Here is an 18,664-nt window from a genome sequence, read left to right on the forward strand (position 1 = left end):
AGGTCGAATTTTCATTTCACTACGACTTTAAGGGAACTACAATGACCATGAAACTTCTTCTCTATATTTACATGGTATGTGTTAGAATATATGCTAAACTCCAACATGTTTTGTCAAATGCAGCATAGAGAGAACTCCTGCTCTCCGCATGTTAAACTGTACAGGGACATTCCAGTACAGCCCAATATCTTACTTTTACAGTGAAAACACACACATTTAAAAGCACAGGGCCTGATCTACTAAAGAGGCGCATGGACACACGAGATATCAAAGCAGAACTGTTGATACTGTGCATACATATGAGGAAGTTGGATCTACTAAAAAGACGTACTGAGGATTGTTTCTGACAGATGTGCTAATTAACACACAATCAATTTGTCTGAATATTGAATGTCAGGAAGTGTTCGGATGAGTTTATTCCCCCCCACCACTTTTACTTCTGTATTCCACAGCTTTACATTTTTGACCAATCGTCTCCCATATTGAGTTTTCTTGTATTCTACTTAATATTTATAAGATTATAACACAAACACAGGAACAATACAGTTCCCTCAAGGTGTTAATTCTTAGCACATGGGTACACGAATCAAAATCTTACTTTACAAAAGATCATAGTCAATCATGCCACCATATTCTGAAGCATTTCTGTTGTTAACCTCTTAAATCCCGCATTTTATTTATTTATTTTTTGCTGTAGTCACATAACAATAATCACTCGCGGTCCTGCGTTTGAAGACAATAACACCCCGCCTCAGTCTGAAACAGGAAACACACTTTGGTTTCCTGTGATTAAGGTTGATGCCCTGTCGACCCGTCCATCCACCCCCAACCGTGCAACGTTATACAAAGAACAATAAGACAGAAAAAGCAGAAAAGGCGCAGAAATGTTGGACTGTAAGGCCACAGAGTTCTCTCCAGACCAGCTTTCCCTCTCTGGCCGTGACGCTGAGCGGCGAGCTGCTCGTCACGGTGGATCAGGCGAAGTCTGAGCCGGACGTGGAGCTCGGCCAGGTGACACACAGCCGACCGTGGAGTCGTGCCAATTAGGTAGCAGGGGAAGAGGAGGAAAGAGGAGGGAAGAGGTGGGAAGAGGAGGGAAGAGGGAAGAGGAGGGAAGAGGTGGGAAGAGGTGGGAAGAGGAGGGAAGAGGGAAGAGGAGGGAAGAGGTGGGAAGAGGAGGGAAGAGGGAAGAGGAGGGAAGAGGTGGGAAGAGGAGGGAAGAGGAGGGAAGAGGTGGGAAGACGAGGGAAGAGGAGGGAAGACGAGGGAAGACGAGGGAATAGGAGGGAAGAGGTGGGAAGAGAAGGGAAGAGGAGGGAAGAGGTGGGAAGAGAAGGGAAGAGGAAGGAAGTGAAGGGAAGAGGAGGGAAGAGGTGGGAAGACGAGGGAAGAGGAGGGAAGAGATGGGAAGATGAGGGAAGAGGAGGGAAGACGAGGGAAGAGATGGGAAGATGAGGGAAGAGGAGGGAAGAGGAGGGAAGATGAGGGAAGATGAGGGAAGAGGAGGGAAGAGGAGGGAAGAGGTGGGAAGACGAGGGAAGAGGTGGGAAGAGGTGGGAAAAGGAGGGAAGAGGAGGGAAGATGAGGGAAGACGAGGGAAGAGGAGGGAAGAGGAGGGAAGAGGAGGGAAGAGGAGGGAAGAGGAGGGAAGACGAGGGAAGAGGAGGGAAGAGGAGGGAAGAGGAGGGAAGACGAGGGAAGACGAGGGAAGAGGAGGGAAGAGGAGGGAAGAGGAAGGAAGAGAAGGGAAGAGGAGGGAAGACGAGGGAAGAGGAGGGAAGAGGAGGGAAGAGGAGGGAAGACGAGGGAAGAGGAGGGAAGACGAGGGAAGACGAGGGAAGAGGTGGGAAGAGGAGGGAAGAGGGCCGTCGGTCGGGAAGAGCGGAAACGCTCAGGAGACAGGCTTCTGAAGGAGGCCAGAGAGGATTGGTCAGGAAACTGAAAACGGTGGAGAAGAAGGGGAAGGCGGCGAGGTGGAGGGCGAAGAATGGGGGGCAACAACAACAAAGTGAGCGGGGCAAACAGGCTCGGCGGGGAGTCCGGGGTAAATGTGAGACACAAGGCGGAGGTGTGGGCGTGTGAGAGAATGAATAAGATGGAAATAACAATGGAAAGATGCAAGGAGGGAGAAAGACAGGGTTCCCAGGCCACCTCCCTGTGGATCCCCTCCGGTAGCATGCAGGAAGCCAGAGGGCCGGACTGGTTTACCACCAGTTTGTTTATTATCAAGAGTTTGTCTCTCACTGCGCACGTCAAGAACGTTTAACCTCCATTAAAGGTGCTCATTTAACACAATTTGTACAAAATATATATATATATAAACAACAAAGTGTTTGGGGGAAAATATTGGATGTTATTCTACATTCTAATCTCTTTGACTTTCATCTTTTACAGGTGCATCTAAAGTCCATTTCTCCTGAAATTGAACTCAAACGTTCACACATTTGACATTTATCGCACAGAAACTGAAATATTTCAAATCTTGATTTTCCCGAATATTAAACTAAAATCACAAATAGTGTAACTTCAAAGATAAAGTATCTCAACTAATCAAACATTTCTCACAGGAAGCAATAGAAGATACAACTGGTAAACTACAAAACAACTTTTATTGTTTATAAGTTAAACATTTAGAAATGTTTACTTTCCAACGATTGTTGGGACGCACCTGTATGAGCTAAAACTATAAAGAATGGTTTGAAAAGTAAACACAACTGGCTTTACAGGAGCGATTTACTGTGTAATCATATTTACAGCTCATGTGCAAAGCTTGATACTGCAAGATATTGGATTATATCTAGCTTTCTATATTATATTCATATATTTATACAAATTGATTGCTTTATTTGTAAATCCTTTATTCTTTTTTAAAACATCTAAATTAGAGACGTCTCCTGGATTCATCTATTTTTATGCATTTTTTTGAAAATCTCTTTTTTAAACCTTTTTTTTTATTAATTCATGTTAATCAGGACTTAAAACATTCTTATTTGCACAGGCTTTTGAATAAAATAAATAGATTCTACTTGCTTTATTAAACTTATCTTATTAAATATCTTACCATATTTATTATACTTTTCTTTTTAATGCATTTCTTTCATTTCTTCTAAAGCTTTAATGTGTTTCTTTTATTCTGTATTTCTTTCATTTCTTTGTAAAGCACTGTTACTTGCCTTGTGTTTGAATGGTGCTCTATCAATAAACTTGCCTTGCCTTATACAATTTTCATGATTTATACATGTTCTTTCTTTCTTTCTTCATTTAAGTCTGTTTATTATATTTTTGTGCATCATTTTATGGCACAAGTTTTACTTATTCATTTATTAAATTTTATCAGATTAAAAAAAAAAATTTCATTTCTTATTAATGAAATGTTTCCAAACTACCGTATTTTCTGCACTATAAGGCACACCGGATTATAAGGCACACCTACATTGATTGACATAATTTACAACTTTGTTCATATATAAAGCACACCACATTATAAGGCGCATGGAATAGACCAGTGGTCAGCAACCTTTATAGCTCAAAGCCATTAGGTTACATTTTCAACTGATTCTAACACCCAGAGAGGTGCATGCACTTTATTTTGATAGTCCTACCTGCAGCCTATGCCAGGACCACACTACACACAAAACCTTCTTCACTGCTGGTCGACAACTTACAACTACCGGTAATAAACTAAACTACATGAACTAAGCAACAAAAACACAACACAACACAATTATTGCCGACACCACAAACCAAATATAACCCCCAATAATTGCATTTAAAACACCACAAACAGAAACTCCCATAGTTCATTGCAGCTATCGGCTGCACTGAGGAGCTCAGGATGCAAGGCATGATGGGAATTCATGTTTTGTGTTGTTGTAGGTTATTGTGGGTTGTTGTTGGGCTTGGTGTTGTGTTGATTGTGTTTATGTGTTTTTGTTCCCCAGTTTAGGGAGTCATTATTTCATCTAGTTTATTTTGGTTTGTTAGAATGTTGGTGTGCAACCATGAGTGATGAAGGTGTTATGTGGAGTGTCGTCCGCTCTGAAGATCCAGTTGTGAAGTTAGAGTCGTCAAAATAAAAGCTTCTGGTTGTGCAGCTGTCAAAGAGCAGTTGTGAGTAGAGTAATTCTTTCATATATAAGGCGCACCGGGTTATAAGGCGCACTGGCAGCTTTTGAGAAAATTTGAGGTATTTAGGTGTACCCTATAGTGCGGAAAATACGGTACTATCAATCATGAATCACAGTTAAAACACAGTGATTGTAATTTATTCTTAAAAGCAATAAAGAACCAGTTCACATTAAACCCCCACTGGAGATGCATCACTACTACTTTTTTTAAAGGACAAGTATGAGTACTAACCTTTAGTTACTTGCCGATACCGTGCGCCGCTACGTGTACTTATTGATGGGTGACGTTCCGTAGTACCCGCCGGGTTGTATCAGGGAGTTGTCATGAGTACTGTGTGCAGTATCGGACCAGACAGAAGTACGGAGTCTGATATCCGTACATCCCTCCGCCACATTCAATCACATTAAACCACTGCAGTGACACAAAGGAGCAGCAAACTTTATCTACCGGTCATTTAAACCAAAAGCGGTGTTGAGCCCCTTTAATTCCACTTTTTGTTGTTCCCTTTGTATGGTTCAGCTTCCTCTCATTTATTTACACCACATTAAACAGCTTCAAACTCTCAAAAAGGCCAACAAACAGACTGGAGTGGCTTCCAGCTGGTCCCAAGCTGCTGTTTGTTTGATCAGATTGTGGGAGGAAAACGTCCCGGACCGGGAGAAGCCGTCACGTGTAAAGAGGCAGAGAGTTACAGCACCGTGTTTGTTTTAAAGGGAAGCGGTGAATTCTGGCCACACTGGAGATGTGCGGCAAAGTTCCCCCGCGCTCAGCGACTCTGCTTATCGGGAGTCGTCGAAGCCAAAAGGACGACGACGACGTCGGTGACGTTCCAGGTTCACGCCGGGGAAACGTAGATGATCTGGAAGTCCCAGATCATCCAGAGCAACTCAGCAATGTGGAGGAGGAGGAGGCCAACCAACAACACCCTGTTCAGTGCTTAATGTCGTCATCCAGCACCTCATATTTTCTCATGTATAAAAAAACATATAAATACAATTGTTGTTAACGTAGTTCATGTAGTACTCTCAAACAATACATTTAAATTAGAATTATTTTTATACATTTGTTATATGATATTAGAATGTTATATTAACACTCACATCCATTATATAATAATTTATAAATATATTATTATACATTTTAACTTTTGAAAATGCCATTTTTTGGAAAAATTTCAATTTCAGTTTTTTAGATAACCTTATTTATAATTAATTATATATTTTATGTCAAATCTTTTAAACATAATTTACAGCTCTTTTAAAAAATGTCTAAGATTGTTATTGTGAATAAAATAAATATTGATAAAATTATATTATATATATGTTAAAACCATATTTTTTTAAATAGGGATACTTTTTTTATTAATAATTAATTTTTCTGAAAATATTCATAATACATACTTTTTTAAATTCGATTTTTAAAAGAAATGTCTCACTTTTTAAAAATTATTTCTGTAAAAACATTTTAGACAAACTTGAAGTAGAAGTTGAGATGCATTACCACAGGATCCACATGTTGTATTTTTTTTCTTTTTTAAGAAAAAATATATTTAGAATAAAACTGAATCTGGAAAATTGTATCATTTTCTTAAGTTCTTTAAAAAATATATCATAATCCTCCTACTGAATCATTCTTTATATTAATGTGATTCCGTCTCTAAAATATAAAAAGAACTCGGTGATAAAATGCTCATAGTGAAACTAGATATGAAAGTACCTTGTATCTTCGCCTGACGAGAAGGAAGACGAAAAGCTTCCTTGACTCTCTCTCTCTCTCTCTCTCTCTCTCTGCGGCCATGTTGGCGCCGTGCCAATCAGGCCAATGGGCAGGCCTCATAAAGATCTGACGAGCTGCTGCTCTTCCCCTCCTTCTTCTTCTCTTCCTCCTCCTGCACTTTTACACTCATCGATTCACGTTCATCCACATCACCCTGTACAACCAGCTAAAATTGCTTAAAAATCCCCAAAAACGCACTTTTTAAATTAACCCCGTTGATCCCATCGCACCTGTAATTTGACCCCAGCCTCATTTTCTTGCCAGCTGCTGCTTGGGGAATATTGGAGATTATGGAACTATGTTGTTCATGTAATGCAAACAATGGTCGCGTCATCTAGATTTAGCAGTTAGAAGAAAAAAAAAACCAAGGGGTTTCTGTAAAAACAAGGTGTTTGTAATTTGACACCAGCCTCGCCAGTTAACCATGGGCAAGTCTGTCACAAGTTAAGAGTCAAACTGAGAGTTTGCTGCAGTCTGAACCCGAGATCTGATCGTTTGGAGAACTCATGGAAACGTGGTTAATGTAACGCAAACAACCACTTTCCTGTGACCAATACTATTGTAATTTGACACCTGCGTCATTGCCGTGCCAGGACCAGCCGCCGCTGAGACATCAAGCTGATGCCACCCAAGGAAAATCAAGCAGTCGGAACCCACAAATTAGTGAATTTATTGTCAATATTCATCCGTTTGGACGCATGTAAGATGAACAGCCCGTCAGAATCTGTACAAAGTGATCAAAATCATATTTAAGTTACAGTTTTGAGGGTTTTTGGTGCTTTAGTGGGGTATTATCAATCAGTGAAACAGAAAATAAATGGTCTTTGTCAATCATTTTTCTCGTAAATAAGCTTTTAAAATGTATACATACAATATGTACTTTTATCAAGATGAAGACTATATTTACTTTTTCAATGCCAAACACTTACATTTTGATTTAAGTGTTTGACATTTGTAGTAAACGATACTCACTTTAGTCACATGAGTCACTTACGTAAGCGCAGATAGGCACATGACCTTTGTAAGGTACACTGTTTTGGTTTTAGGTGCTTTATGAGGTCATTTTGACGCCACTGTGACACAGATTGCAGTAAATCACGGCTGTATGAACCTCAAAATGCACATGAAAGGCATGTAAAGTCTCTTTTAACTGTCTTTAAGTGAGAAGCTACGAAAAAAAAAATGCTTGCCTTATAATCTGAAAAAAAATTGATATTTTGGAAGATTTACATGTTTTTACGAAGCATTTTGAGCCTGTTTTTAAAAGCTATTTTTAGTTCCTAAAGTGATAGTTTTGGTGGCGTGTGACACTCGTCCAGAACATACACCTCCACCGCCGTGCTGGCAAGGCTGGCAGCCGCGCTGGACTCTGACCTTTGGACATTGTTTCCAGTGGAATCGCACGCTGAGAGAAGCTGGGGAGGGCGGGGGGGGGGGGGGGGGGGGGGGGGGGGGGGGGGGGCTTTGTCACAGGCCCGCCGCTTATTTTACTGCCACTGGTTGACCCGCGTGTAAAAATAAAAGCCGTTTAATAGTGTGAGCGGATGTGTTGGGGACATGTTAATGACGTGTTGGGGACGTGTTGGTGATGTGTTGGGGACGTGGTGGGGACATGTTAATGACGTGTTGGGGACGTGTTGGTGACATGTTGGTGATGTGTGGTTGACGTGTTGTTGATGTGTTGGTGATGTGTTGGTGATGTGTTGATGACGTGTTGATGTGTTGGTGATGTGTTGGTGATGTGTTGGTGACGTGTTGGTGACGTGTTGGTGATGTGTTGATGACGTGTTGATGTGTTGGTGATGTGTTGGTGATGTGTTGAGGACGTGTTGGTGATGTGTGGTTGATGTGTTGGTGACGTGTTGGTGATGTGTTGGTGAGGTGTTGTTGATGTGTTGGTGACGTGTTGGTGATGTGTGGTTGACGTGGTGTTGATGTGTTGGTGACGTGTTGGTGATGTGTTGTTGATGTGTTGGTGACGTGTTGGTGATGTGTTGGTGATGTGTTGGTGATGTGTTGGTGATGTGTTGAGGACGTGTTAGTGATGTGTGGTTGATGTGTTGGTGACGTGTTGGTGATGTGTTGGTGAGGTGTTGTTGATGTGTTGGTGACGTGTTGGTGATGTGTGGTTGACGTGGTGTTGATGTGTTGGTGACGTGTTGGTGATGTGTTGTTGATGTGTTGGTGACGTGTTGGTGATGTGTTGGTGACGTGGTGTTGATGTGTTGGTGACATGTTGGTGATGTGTTGAGGACGTGTTGGTGATGTGTTGGTGATGTGTGGTTGACGTGGTGTTGATGTGTTGGTGACGTGTTGGTGACGTGTTGATGATGTGTTGGTGACGTGTTGGTGATGTGTGGTTGACGTGGTGTTGATGTGTTGGTGACGTGTTGGTGACATGTTGGTGATGTGTGGTTGACGTGATGTTGATGTGTTGGTGACGTGTTGGTGACGTGTTGGTGACGTGTTGGTGATGTGTTGGTGATGTGTTGGTGACGTGTTGGTGATGTGTTGGTGATGTGTGGTTGACGTGATGTTGATGTGTTGGTGACGTGTTGGTGACGTGTTGGTGATGTGTTGGTGACGTGTTGGTGATGTGTTGGTGATGTGTGGTTGACGTGGTGTTGATGTGTTGGTGATGTGTTGGTGACGTGTTGGTGATGTGTTGGTGATGTGTTGGTGATGTGTGGTTGACGTGGTGTTGAAGTGTTGGTGACGTTTTGGTGACGTGTTGGTGACGTGTTGGTGACGTGTTGGTGTGTCGGGGGAATCCAAAGTGTTTCTCGAGGTCTACTTAGACAGCAGCTTAATGGCCTGGAGAAGGATACAGTGGAGAAGGAGGAGAAGGTGAAGAACGAGAAGGAGGAGAACAAGAAGGAGGAGAAGGAGGAGGAGAAGGTGGAGAACGAGAAGGAGGAGAACAAGAAGGAGAAGGAGAAGGAGAAGGAGGAGAAGGAGGAGAAGGAGGAGAAGGAGGAGAAGGAGAAGAACAAGAAGGAGGAGAAGGAGAAGGAGGAGGAGGAGGAGAAGGAGGAGAAGGAGGAGAACAAGAAGGAGGAGAAGGAGGAGAAGGAGAAGGAGGAGAAGGAGAAGAAGGAGAAGGAGGAGAAGGAGGAGAAGGAGGAGAAGGAGAAGAAGGAGAAGGAGGAGGAGGAGAAGAAGGAGAAGGAGGAGAAGGAGAAGAAGGAGAAGGAGGAGAAGGAGAAGAAGGAGAAGGAGAAGGAGGAGAAGGAGAAGGAGGAGGAGATGAAAAATATTAAAACTCCATTAATCCATTAATAATGACATTTTTTTCTTTCTATGAGCTCGAGTGATAAAATGACTACATCCACACATGCATGTTGTTTGGACATTACACAGGAAGAACGTCTAAACTGCACACAAAATGACATTTTAATGAATGGTAAATAATAAAGTACGGCTTTTTTTTTTTTTTACCCCCTTGGTTAATTATTTTGCATTTACCATCTGATTCACGGCTAATCTCCACTACACATCCTGGGAACATTGGGCCCAGGGTCAAAGGTCGTGCTCAGACCGCCACCGCTGTATGTAAGCTCGGGATTTAAAGTTTTCCATAATCACCTTTTCTTTTTCCATAAGCACCTTTCAGTCTTAAGTGTTTATTCCATTTACTACAATACAAAATATTGCAATGTTCTCTTACCTTCTGTGATATAAAATTAAAATCTGTGTGTCAAACGACAGAAACGACATGCAAATGATAAACTGTGATGAGAGAAACTGAAGCAATGATGGGAGTTCAAGTAACTAATCCTGAAGGTTGTAACCATGTTATGAGGTCTTTACTTCAATAGTTGGACATTAAATATGTTATAGCCTGTTAGTTTTGTGACTGGAACATCGTTTCATTGCACACAAGTGCAGAAAATGTGTAAAAATGAATATTTCAAATATTATTGCATAAAATTCTCAATCAACTCGTGTAATATGTAAAAAAAAATCACCCTGTTACATAAATAAAATACTGAGTCATGTTGTCTTACTGCATATAAATGTGTTATATGTTTATATGTTTAACTTATAACCTTGCCATGTTCACTCCTCTCATCTTTTCTTATTGTTTAACACCATTATAGGTGTACAGGGTTGAAAAAAAAAAAAGGAAGTAAGGATTCTTATAAGAGATACAAGTTTTTCTTCGTTTTTATAGGAAATTGGCTAAATTATTCAGAAATACTTTTGTTTTTCGAGGAAGTAATGATGCCAAATGTAGTGTTTTAATGCACACGCAGTTTTATCTCGGGATCCCAGGTGTTACATCCCTGCTGGTTTTCCTTAAACCCCCCCCAAAAAAATTATCCACATTTGAACGGGCTGAGCTTGTGGGACGACGGAGTGAGGAGCAGTATGGATGAGGAGCAGTATGGATGAGGAGCAGTATGGCTGAAGAGCAGTATGGATGAGGAGCAGTATGGATGAGGAGCAGTATGGTGTGAGGAGCAGTATGGATAAGGAGCAGTATGGATGAGGAGCAGTATGGATGAGGAGCAGTATGGTGTGAGGAGCAGTATGGATGAGGAGCAGTATGGATGAGGAGCAGTATGGTGTGAGGAGCAGTATGGTGTGAGGAGCAGTATGGATGAGGAGCAGTATGGCTGAGGAGCAGTATGGATGAGGAGCAGTATGGCTGAGGAGCAGTATGGATGAGGAGCAGTATGGTGTGAGGAGCAGTATGGATAAGGAGCAGCATGGATGAGGAGCAGTATGGCGAGTCGGTGCGCTCGCAGCACCGCGACAGGACGCCCGGTCTGAAACCCAGTCGTCGGTCGTTCCCCCTCTGGCAGAAGTCGCGGCGACGAGCGGTGAACTCTGACACACTTACACACACACACGCACGCACGCACGCACGCACGCACGCACGCACGCACGCACGCACACACACACACACACACACACACACACACTGGCTCATGTGGCTCTCGTCTTGTGTCCTGCCTCGGTGGATCCTGACGTCCGTCTGACGTCGCTTCACGTCTGAACAAACCCACACTCGTCCCACGTGGACGTCTCTCCACACGACGGCTCCTAAAATGAAGGCCCCCCCCCCACCACCCCCCACCGCCCGGCTGAGGGGACCATTTGTGTTCCGGCGCTCTGGTGGAACAAACCGGGGCGAGCTGCGACCAGCGAAGGCGTCGTTACGCAAGATCAGGCCTCCGGCGAACAATTAGCAGCCGGCGGGCCGAGAGGCCCCCCCCCCCCGGCCACCAAACGGCGAGGAAGCCGCTCACGCTTCCTACACCGAACCCCCCCCCCCCCCGTCATAATGTTGTATTTTAAGGACGCAGGGAGTCGCTGAGCTGTTGACAGGCCGGTTTGCGGGAAACGACGGTATCTACTGTGTCACAGAAGAGGAAACGTCACGAATGTCACTGCTGCTGGACAAACTCCAAGTGACTCATCGACTGCTCTCTGCACGAAAAGCAAGGCAGTGGCGGCGGCGGCGGCAACGTAAACCTGCACTCATGGAGAAAGTCCAGCAGATATTCTCCTCCAACTGATGGAGGGGCGAGACGCTGAAAGGTCGAGGGTCAGTGACCGAGAAGTCTCAGTTTAGGAAGTTGGTTTTTTTCCTACGCAGATAGTGTAAACATTTTTTAAGTAAAATAAGATAAACCTGATAAATAAAGAATTCAGAGGCAGAATCTCAGCTATAACGGCAGTTTTTAAAGTGTAAAATTAAAGATGTGTTGAGTCTCTTCTCTTGAAGTCATAAAACACATTAATCCTCTTAATCCACTTCTGTCATTAAAGTGTGGAAGGAAAAGTGATTTACTTTCGTCATTTTTACAGGTTGCATGGTGCAAAATTGCTCATTTGTGACTTGTCTGATCCGCATCCTGTCTGCACAATCAAAGGGATTACTGTAAATGTAAGAGGAAGAAACACTTCCATAACTAAATAAGATGCATCCCAATGCATTGTCTTTGTCATTGTGAGAATATATTCAGTTATTTGTGGAACTGGGGCTTTAAAAAAAAACACCTTACATAACAGTTGTTCTGATCAATAATGTTTTTTAACGTCATGCATGTGCCGTAATTATATTATAATCTTTAAAAAGATGAAGTCTTAAAAGCTGAAACTGGTTATAGAAGAGTTTTAAAAAAAAAGTGTTTTTCAGCACTTTTTTTTGCTGCAGAAACAACCTCCTCTGAATCTGATCACCCACTTACCTCACACGAGTCTAACGTATTAAAAACATTTAAAAACACATCTGTATGCTCTGTATCTCACAGCACCTGTGTTTTATTAAATTTTTTGTTTTTATGTATTTATTCTCGTATTTACCTCTTAATGTATTGCTTTAGCTTTGTTGTAAACCACTTTGGATGTCACCGGGTGATTATAAAAGGGCTATAGAAATAAAGTTTGATTCGATTTGATAAAAACCCGTGAATCTTCATGGCTGTGAGAGATTCAACAGCCTCGAAACAAACAGGTCAGGTCACATGCAGCTTCTGCAGCAACAGGTTTTCTTCTTGTTTAAAAAAAACAAAAGCAAAGACCCAAATAATCCACCCATCTGATAGAAAAAAATAAATAAATAAAAGTCTTACCTCTTTTTCTCCTTATCCGCCGTCATGCTTCCGTCACTGCGTTGTAATCCCTCGACAGGCTGAATTAAGTCCAACTTCAGAGAGGAAAAGTGGAGGGTTGGTTGTGAGAATGAACCTGCGGGGGGTTAGTCCGTGAGAGCCGAGGAGGAGGTCGGAGGGGTTCGGAGGGGTTCGGAAAGGTTCGGAAGGATTCGGAGGAGTTCGGAGGAGGTGACCGTACAGTCTCAGAACACTGCCGAGGATTGCACAGCCTCTCCCCCGCGCACGGAGCTCTCCAAGGCCGTCTGCGGGCTGAGCTGGGGGACCGCTGGGTGGTCGCTGACAGGAGCTCTGGACTCGTGCTGGTTGGCTGCGGGGGAAAAACTCCTGACGCCGCGACAGCTCGGACCTGAAGCCCCGCCGGCTCCTCGGAGGACCGGGGCCGGCTTGCCCCCGCAGCTGATTGGCTGAGCGGCCGCCAGGACGCGCCCCTCTGCAAACCACGCCCCCTGCAACAGGTGATGTTTTTTTTCCCGCCAATTCAGCAAAAAAATGAAAGAGAAAAATGCTAATAAAAATGTTGTTTATGTTTTTGTTTTTTTACCAATATTACAGACTTGTTTGTTTTTGACTCATGAGTTCTTAAAATGTAAAATAGGAACATAAATGCATCAGCTATTAATGTGTGTGTGTGTGTGTGTGTGTGTGTGTGTGTGTGTGTGTGTGTGTGTGTGTGTGTGTGTGTGTGTGTGTGTGTGTGTGTGTGTGTGTGTGTGTGTGTGTGTGTGTGTAAAACCCACCAAAAAGACAGCTTTTATAACCTAGTACATTAAATATAATAACATTCCTCAGAAATTTCACTCATTAAAGGAAGGATGTTAAAGTCCTAGCCTGATGCCCCCCTCTTTCCTATGGTCTTCATTTGATGTAAAAAATATAAGTTAATACATATCTTTATCGTTTAAAAAAAACTGTGAAAAGAAACAGAAACACAAGACATTTTAAACTGCTTTATATTAAAAGTCAAAACAAATGCATGCACCCTTTGCTGTTAAGTAGATATAATAAAATGTGAGGATGAATGCTGTAACACCGGGTGTCAAACTGGTAACATTTGGACTGGTAAAATAGCGCCAGATTGACTGAGGAGTAAAATTAAACGGCTCATAAGAATAAGATATACAGACTTCACAAATCACCAAAAATTAGAAATTAACATTAAGTGTCATTTATTTACAGTAAAATCTGTGAGGGAACATGCAAAAGTGCACATATTTCATTATTAAATTATTAAAGGGAAAACTAAACAGGTGAGTGAGAATAAACTGAATTAGATCTCCACTTTCAACATGTTGAGTGAACACTGTGGACATTAGTGACGGAGTGAAACCTCCCCTGTTGTTTTATCTCCTCACTCATCTGCTCGAGTGTTTTGAAAAGTGTTTTAATCTGCTCACACTTGAATGAAATAATAAAAACACCCGTCTTGTCAATTCGTACTTTCCACGCCTGCAACATGAACGATAAACACCAGCTTGTAACGACACGCACCTCAGAACAAGGACTTTCCCTCTTAACACTCCTGTTTTCAGGTCAGAGCAAGTCTGGCATGCAGTCATCATCTTTATTAATCACCTTTTTATAAGGTAATAAGCCGCCTTCTACAGTAATGTCATGTTTATGTCAGTAATTAACTGATTAGTTAGCTGCTATTGCTAACTGTTAGCATTAGCATTTGTTTAATAAGTGGAAGCTTCTATCCAAAGCAGTAAAACGGCTCCTTCTTGATAAATACATACAATACTGTGGTGGGGAAAAGTCTTAATTCTGCACAGTTGCTGTCTCTGTGTTATACTAAATTGGCTCACAGTTAGCATTAACATTATGTGAAATATGTTTGCGTTAGCAGCTAACAAAACAGAGCTGCTAAATAGATACATTGCTGTGGATAAATAACTCATGACATCACTACTTAAGGTTTAAGCTTTCAACAATGAAAACATTTGTAAAGCCTCTATCCTGCTCCCTGAATTCATTGGTAACATCAGCAAGATTTTAAATGAGCATAGATTTCCATCCAAACAGTTAAAAAAAACTTCCAGATGAAGATATAAAGTATTCCAATTCCTAAAGGAGTCATCACCGGGAAATCAAACTTTCCCTTATTAAAACATGAATATTGATGTTGGATCTCAGTTGAAACGTGAAAATCTAGAGTTTTTTTGTTTGGGCTCTTTGTTCAAACCAGAATCGCCCACAAGGGGGCGCACCCCAAAATGGGAGATTTTGATTGAGCTCTTACCAGAAACCCTCCTCTTGTGGATTTAGCCACTAGCCTCTAACGGGACTGAAAAAAACTTTGAACCCCATGTGATTTACAAAGGATTTTAATTACAAAGCATTTCAAATCTTCAGGATGCGTTGCTGTGTAGATGGCGTTATGATCGTTCTTTTTATTTCCATTTTTTGTGTGAGAAAAAGACGGCTATGCTATGGCTATCCACGACTGACAGTCCCTGCGGCCAGTCAACACGTGCCTAACATCCGTACTAGTCAAAATCTCACATGTACCCTGGCGAGAGGAAGTTGCGGCATGAAAAAGGATCAGAACGAGCTCCTTGTTTGATTTTTGTTTTCCTAATAAAATTAAAAAATTGCTTTAAAGACAATGGGAGACTGGATACACCAGGTGGTGACTCCTTTAATATTTCAGTGAGCTTGTTACTATTATTGTAAGTGAAAACCGTTGCAGAGCTGCTGTCTCCGTCCTGCTCACCAGGCTAATAATTAGCTCAGAAACAGCATCCAGCGATGCCTGTGTGATGCTAACTCTTGTCTCCAGCTGCGAGCAGACCTATAGTTCTCTACATAGACATAAATCGCTAGCTGCCTCATGTCGTGGCCGGTGACGTACCTACAGCGCTGCCATCTTGGGGAGGTCACCCCAATATGCTAAACTGACTAGAAAATCCACAAAAACATTCGTAGCTCATTGCTAGTCCACGTAGCAACACAACTCATACCTCATTTTAAACATGAGGAAATGCTCTATCCCGTTGGAACCCTCATGTAAAAAATATTGGAAGGTGGGAAAGTCTTCCATGATAGAGATTTTCCTCAGCTTTAAAATTAGGTATCATATGTGTTGCTACGTGGATGAGCGAGCGAGCTACAATGTTTTTGTGGATTTTCTAGCCTGGAATCTTTGTTTAGCACGAGCGGGGACCTCCCCAAGATGGTGGCGCCGTAGGTACGTCGTGTCAACAGGCGCTGATAGGCGACATCTAGTGTTTATATCTATGGTTCTCAATACCCTGCTCACTTGCATTAGCCAAAAGCTATTTGTCTGAATGGTTGGTACTTTGCTAAACTCACCAAGTTTTCCTGCATTAGCATCAAAGTGGCTGTGGCGATTCAGATAGCGGTTGGCGTCTCAATATAACACGGTGTGAACAGAAAGCCGACGAGAAAGGGAGAAGCAACACAATCAGGTTTTCTAGATCTTCTCACTGGGGACTTTAAGTTTCTCATCAATCATTTCAAGAACAGGCCTCGCTGCATTTCTCTGCATCTCGGAGACAGATAACCCCGTCTTCCTCCGTCACCGTCTCAAATAATTCAGATGGAAAAGATTCACCAACGGACCTATGCTGTACACATCTGCGGTTAAAATAACTCAAATTACTTTCAGAGTTTTGCGTGACTTTTTTGGGAGGGGAAAGAAAATAAAGAACGAGGGAAAACAAGCTCCTTTTTGACGTCATGATATTTAATTCATTTCCAAAAAAAACCCTAAAGTCCACCTTCACATCCTTTTAAAATACAGTACATTTGGCACGTTAGCGCAACAGAAATATAAATCTCAACAAAAACACACATGAAATGTCCAGACGGAGCTTCACAGATACAGAGAATTAGCATCGTAACACTGTTTCCTTTCATTATCCGCTCCTCCTCTTCCTCCTCCTCCTCTGGTTTCCACTTTCATCACATCAAAAACAGACGCTTTTCTCCCAACTTTGCAACAAATAATATCCGTCTGGAGCCGCGAAACACTGAATCGTTTGTATCGTTTGGCTACATGTAGCAAAATTACTTGAAACTGAAATCATGAAATCTTTTGTGATTTCAGCCTTTCTACCTTTCGTTCTCACCACTACTAATTGTTCTAGCCAGATTTTAAAAATATATATATATTAATACATTATTTGCGATTTTAGTTTTGGTTGTTCCAGGTTTTCCAGTGATATTAGATATTTTAGCCATCTTTATTGTTTACTCTTTCTGCCTTTATTGGTAATTGAAACCATTTCTTTTAGCCGCTTTTAATTATTTAGCGATTTTAGCTATTTTAGACATTTCGCTAGTCTTCTGTTTTACGCATCCTTGTTTTTTTAAGGTATTTCAGCCAACTTACACTTTTTATTTGCCATTTACCTGTTTTCACCTTTATTGAAACTATTTTAGCATTTTGACTGTTTTTATCTTTCTGAGGCCTTATTTAGAACAACAACAATTTCAAGTTAAAAGACTAAATTTGTTGTATTCTGGGGGCCCGTTTACAAGACTACAATGCTCGGAGTCAATGGAAATGGCTCCCAAGGCGGAAAATGTCTATTTCCATATAATTTTGTATAAACTTCATGGAGCCGCTACAGAAGGTCTGGAGAGCCAGATGTGGCTCTGGATCAACGGGTTGTGAATAATGAACACATTTTTGCTGCTACACCTTTTCCTGCTACATTAATTAGAAATCTCAGAGATTACTCCTGTTTCTGGCATTTGTCTGTGTATACTTGTGAAAAGTGCAATTATTATTGACCTTTCAATGGAAATACCATGAACAAAAAAAATTTCAGAGAGACACAGTGAAGTAAAAATGTTTGAATCTGAGTTGTTCCTTCTTACGTGGGGTTTGCATGATCTCCCTGAGCCTCAGCTCTGCCCCACGACTTAAACCCAGGAGCAGGAAAAAGCCAACAAGAGCCAAGGTAGACAGAATATGAGAAAATACTGCTAAAAATTCAATTGAAATGAAATAAAACTCCCAACAAAAGGACTCATTTGTGTAGAGTTTGCATATTCTCCCACGTTAAATTTGGCCAAATATAAGAAATGATTAAATTAACTAATATGGGGTTCAACACTGAAAAGATCTAATAATAAAGTGAGAAAGTAAAGGTCATGGGGTGCCACATCAGACGCAGTCATAATCCACACAAGTGTTTCCCACAAAAGCGCTAAATATCTTACTGTTAACAGATCGCCTTCTACATGCATCTTTCCGCCATATCGAGCTTTCACCAATTTATTTTTTATTTTTGCGCACAATCTACAGACTTGTGGAAACACATCTTTGTGAAACTGCCGATTTAATTGCAATCTTGCAGCAGTTAGTTTTTTTTGTGGCATATTTCGGTAAATTGATTCTCCAGTGGAACCCTGGTGAACATTAGCTTTAGCTGATCAGCATTAGATAAAAGTTGCTTATAATCATCACATTACAGTTTCACTAAAGAGTATTCAGGAATTAATTAACCCACAAGACACAGCAGAGGGTTTGGGTTTACGAGGCATTAGCGCGTGTTTCTTTAAATTGATGTTAGTTTTTGGAGAAATGTTTCAGTGCAGCTTCTTGAAATGAAAGATTCTGTCAAATATTCTGAATAAAAATGACGGTAGCCTCGGCACCGGCTGCATATGTCAATATTATCTACAAATTCTTCACTAATAGATTTAAATATTTTACAGGCTGATTCTAACCGACTCTGTCATGGAATTTTAGAAGTGTTTCAGGATTCATAAACTAAATAGTGCATATTTCAAACCCGAACTGGTCATTTTGAGCCACTTTCAGGTCTCGTGAGGTCAATTTTAGAAATCCTGAATCGCTCTGTGAGACATTTTAAGCTCTACTATGCAGATCAGAGGAAAGAAGGAAAATTAGAACATAAAAAAAATAAATATATCGAGAACAAAATACCTTATGAAGAGTATTACATGTGGCGTTCCTGAAAACGTTAGGAACCTTTCCACCTTACTATAAAGTGACACATCAGAAGTTGACTCAGATTTGAGTTTGTTTTTTTGTTGTTTTTTTAGATTTACATTTCCATGATTCTGATTCCATGATCAGCACAGACGAGGAGATCTGACATACAGGGTTAGTTTTTCTGACTCCCAAAACATCAGCAAGC

At 41.5% G+C, this 18,664-nt stretch overlaps 1 protein-coding gene across 2 annotated transcripts in view; it reads right to left on the reverse strand.

The window, feature by feature from the left end:
* epas1b (endothelial PAS domain protein 1b) overlaps positions 1-12,864 on the reverse strand; it is a 59,700-nt gene extending 46,836 nt beyond the window's left edge. For both annotated transcript variants that reach the window (XM_080507252.1, XM_080507251.1), the window contains exon 1: positions 12,489-12,864. In XM_080507252.1, coding sequence (XP_080363378.1) covers positions 12,489-12,514 — 26 coding nt within the window. In that variant the 5' untranslated portion in view covers positions 12,515-12,864. The remainder of the gene's footprint in view (positions 1-12,488) is intronic.
* Between the last annotated feature and the right edge of the window lie 5,800 nt (positions 12,865-18,664).

Source organism: Blennius ocellaris (genome assembly GCF_963422515.1).
Source record: "Blennius ocellaris genome assembly, chromosome: 13".
In the NCBI taxonomy this organism is placed as follows: domain Eukaryota; kingdom Metazoa; phylum Chordata; class Actinopteri; order Blenniiformes; family Blenniidae; genus Blennius; species Blennius ocellaris.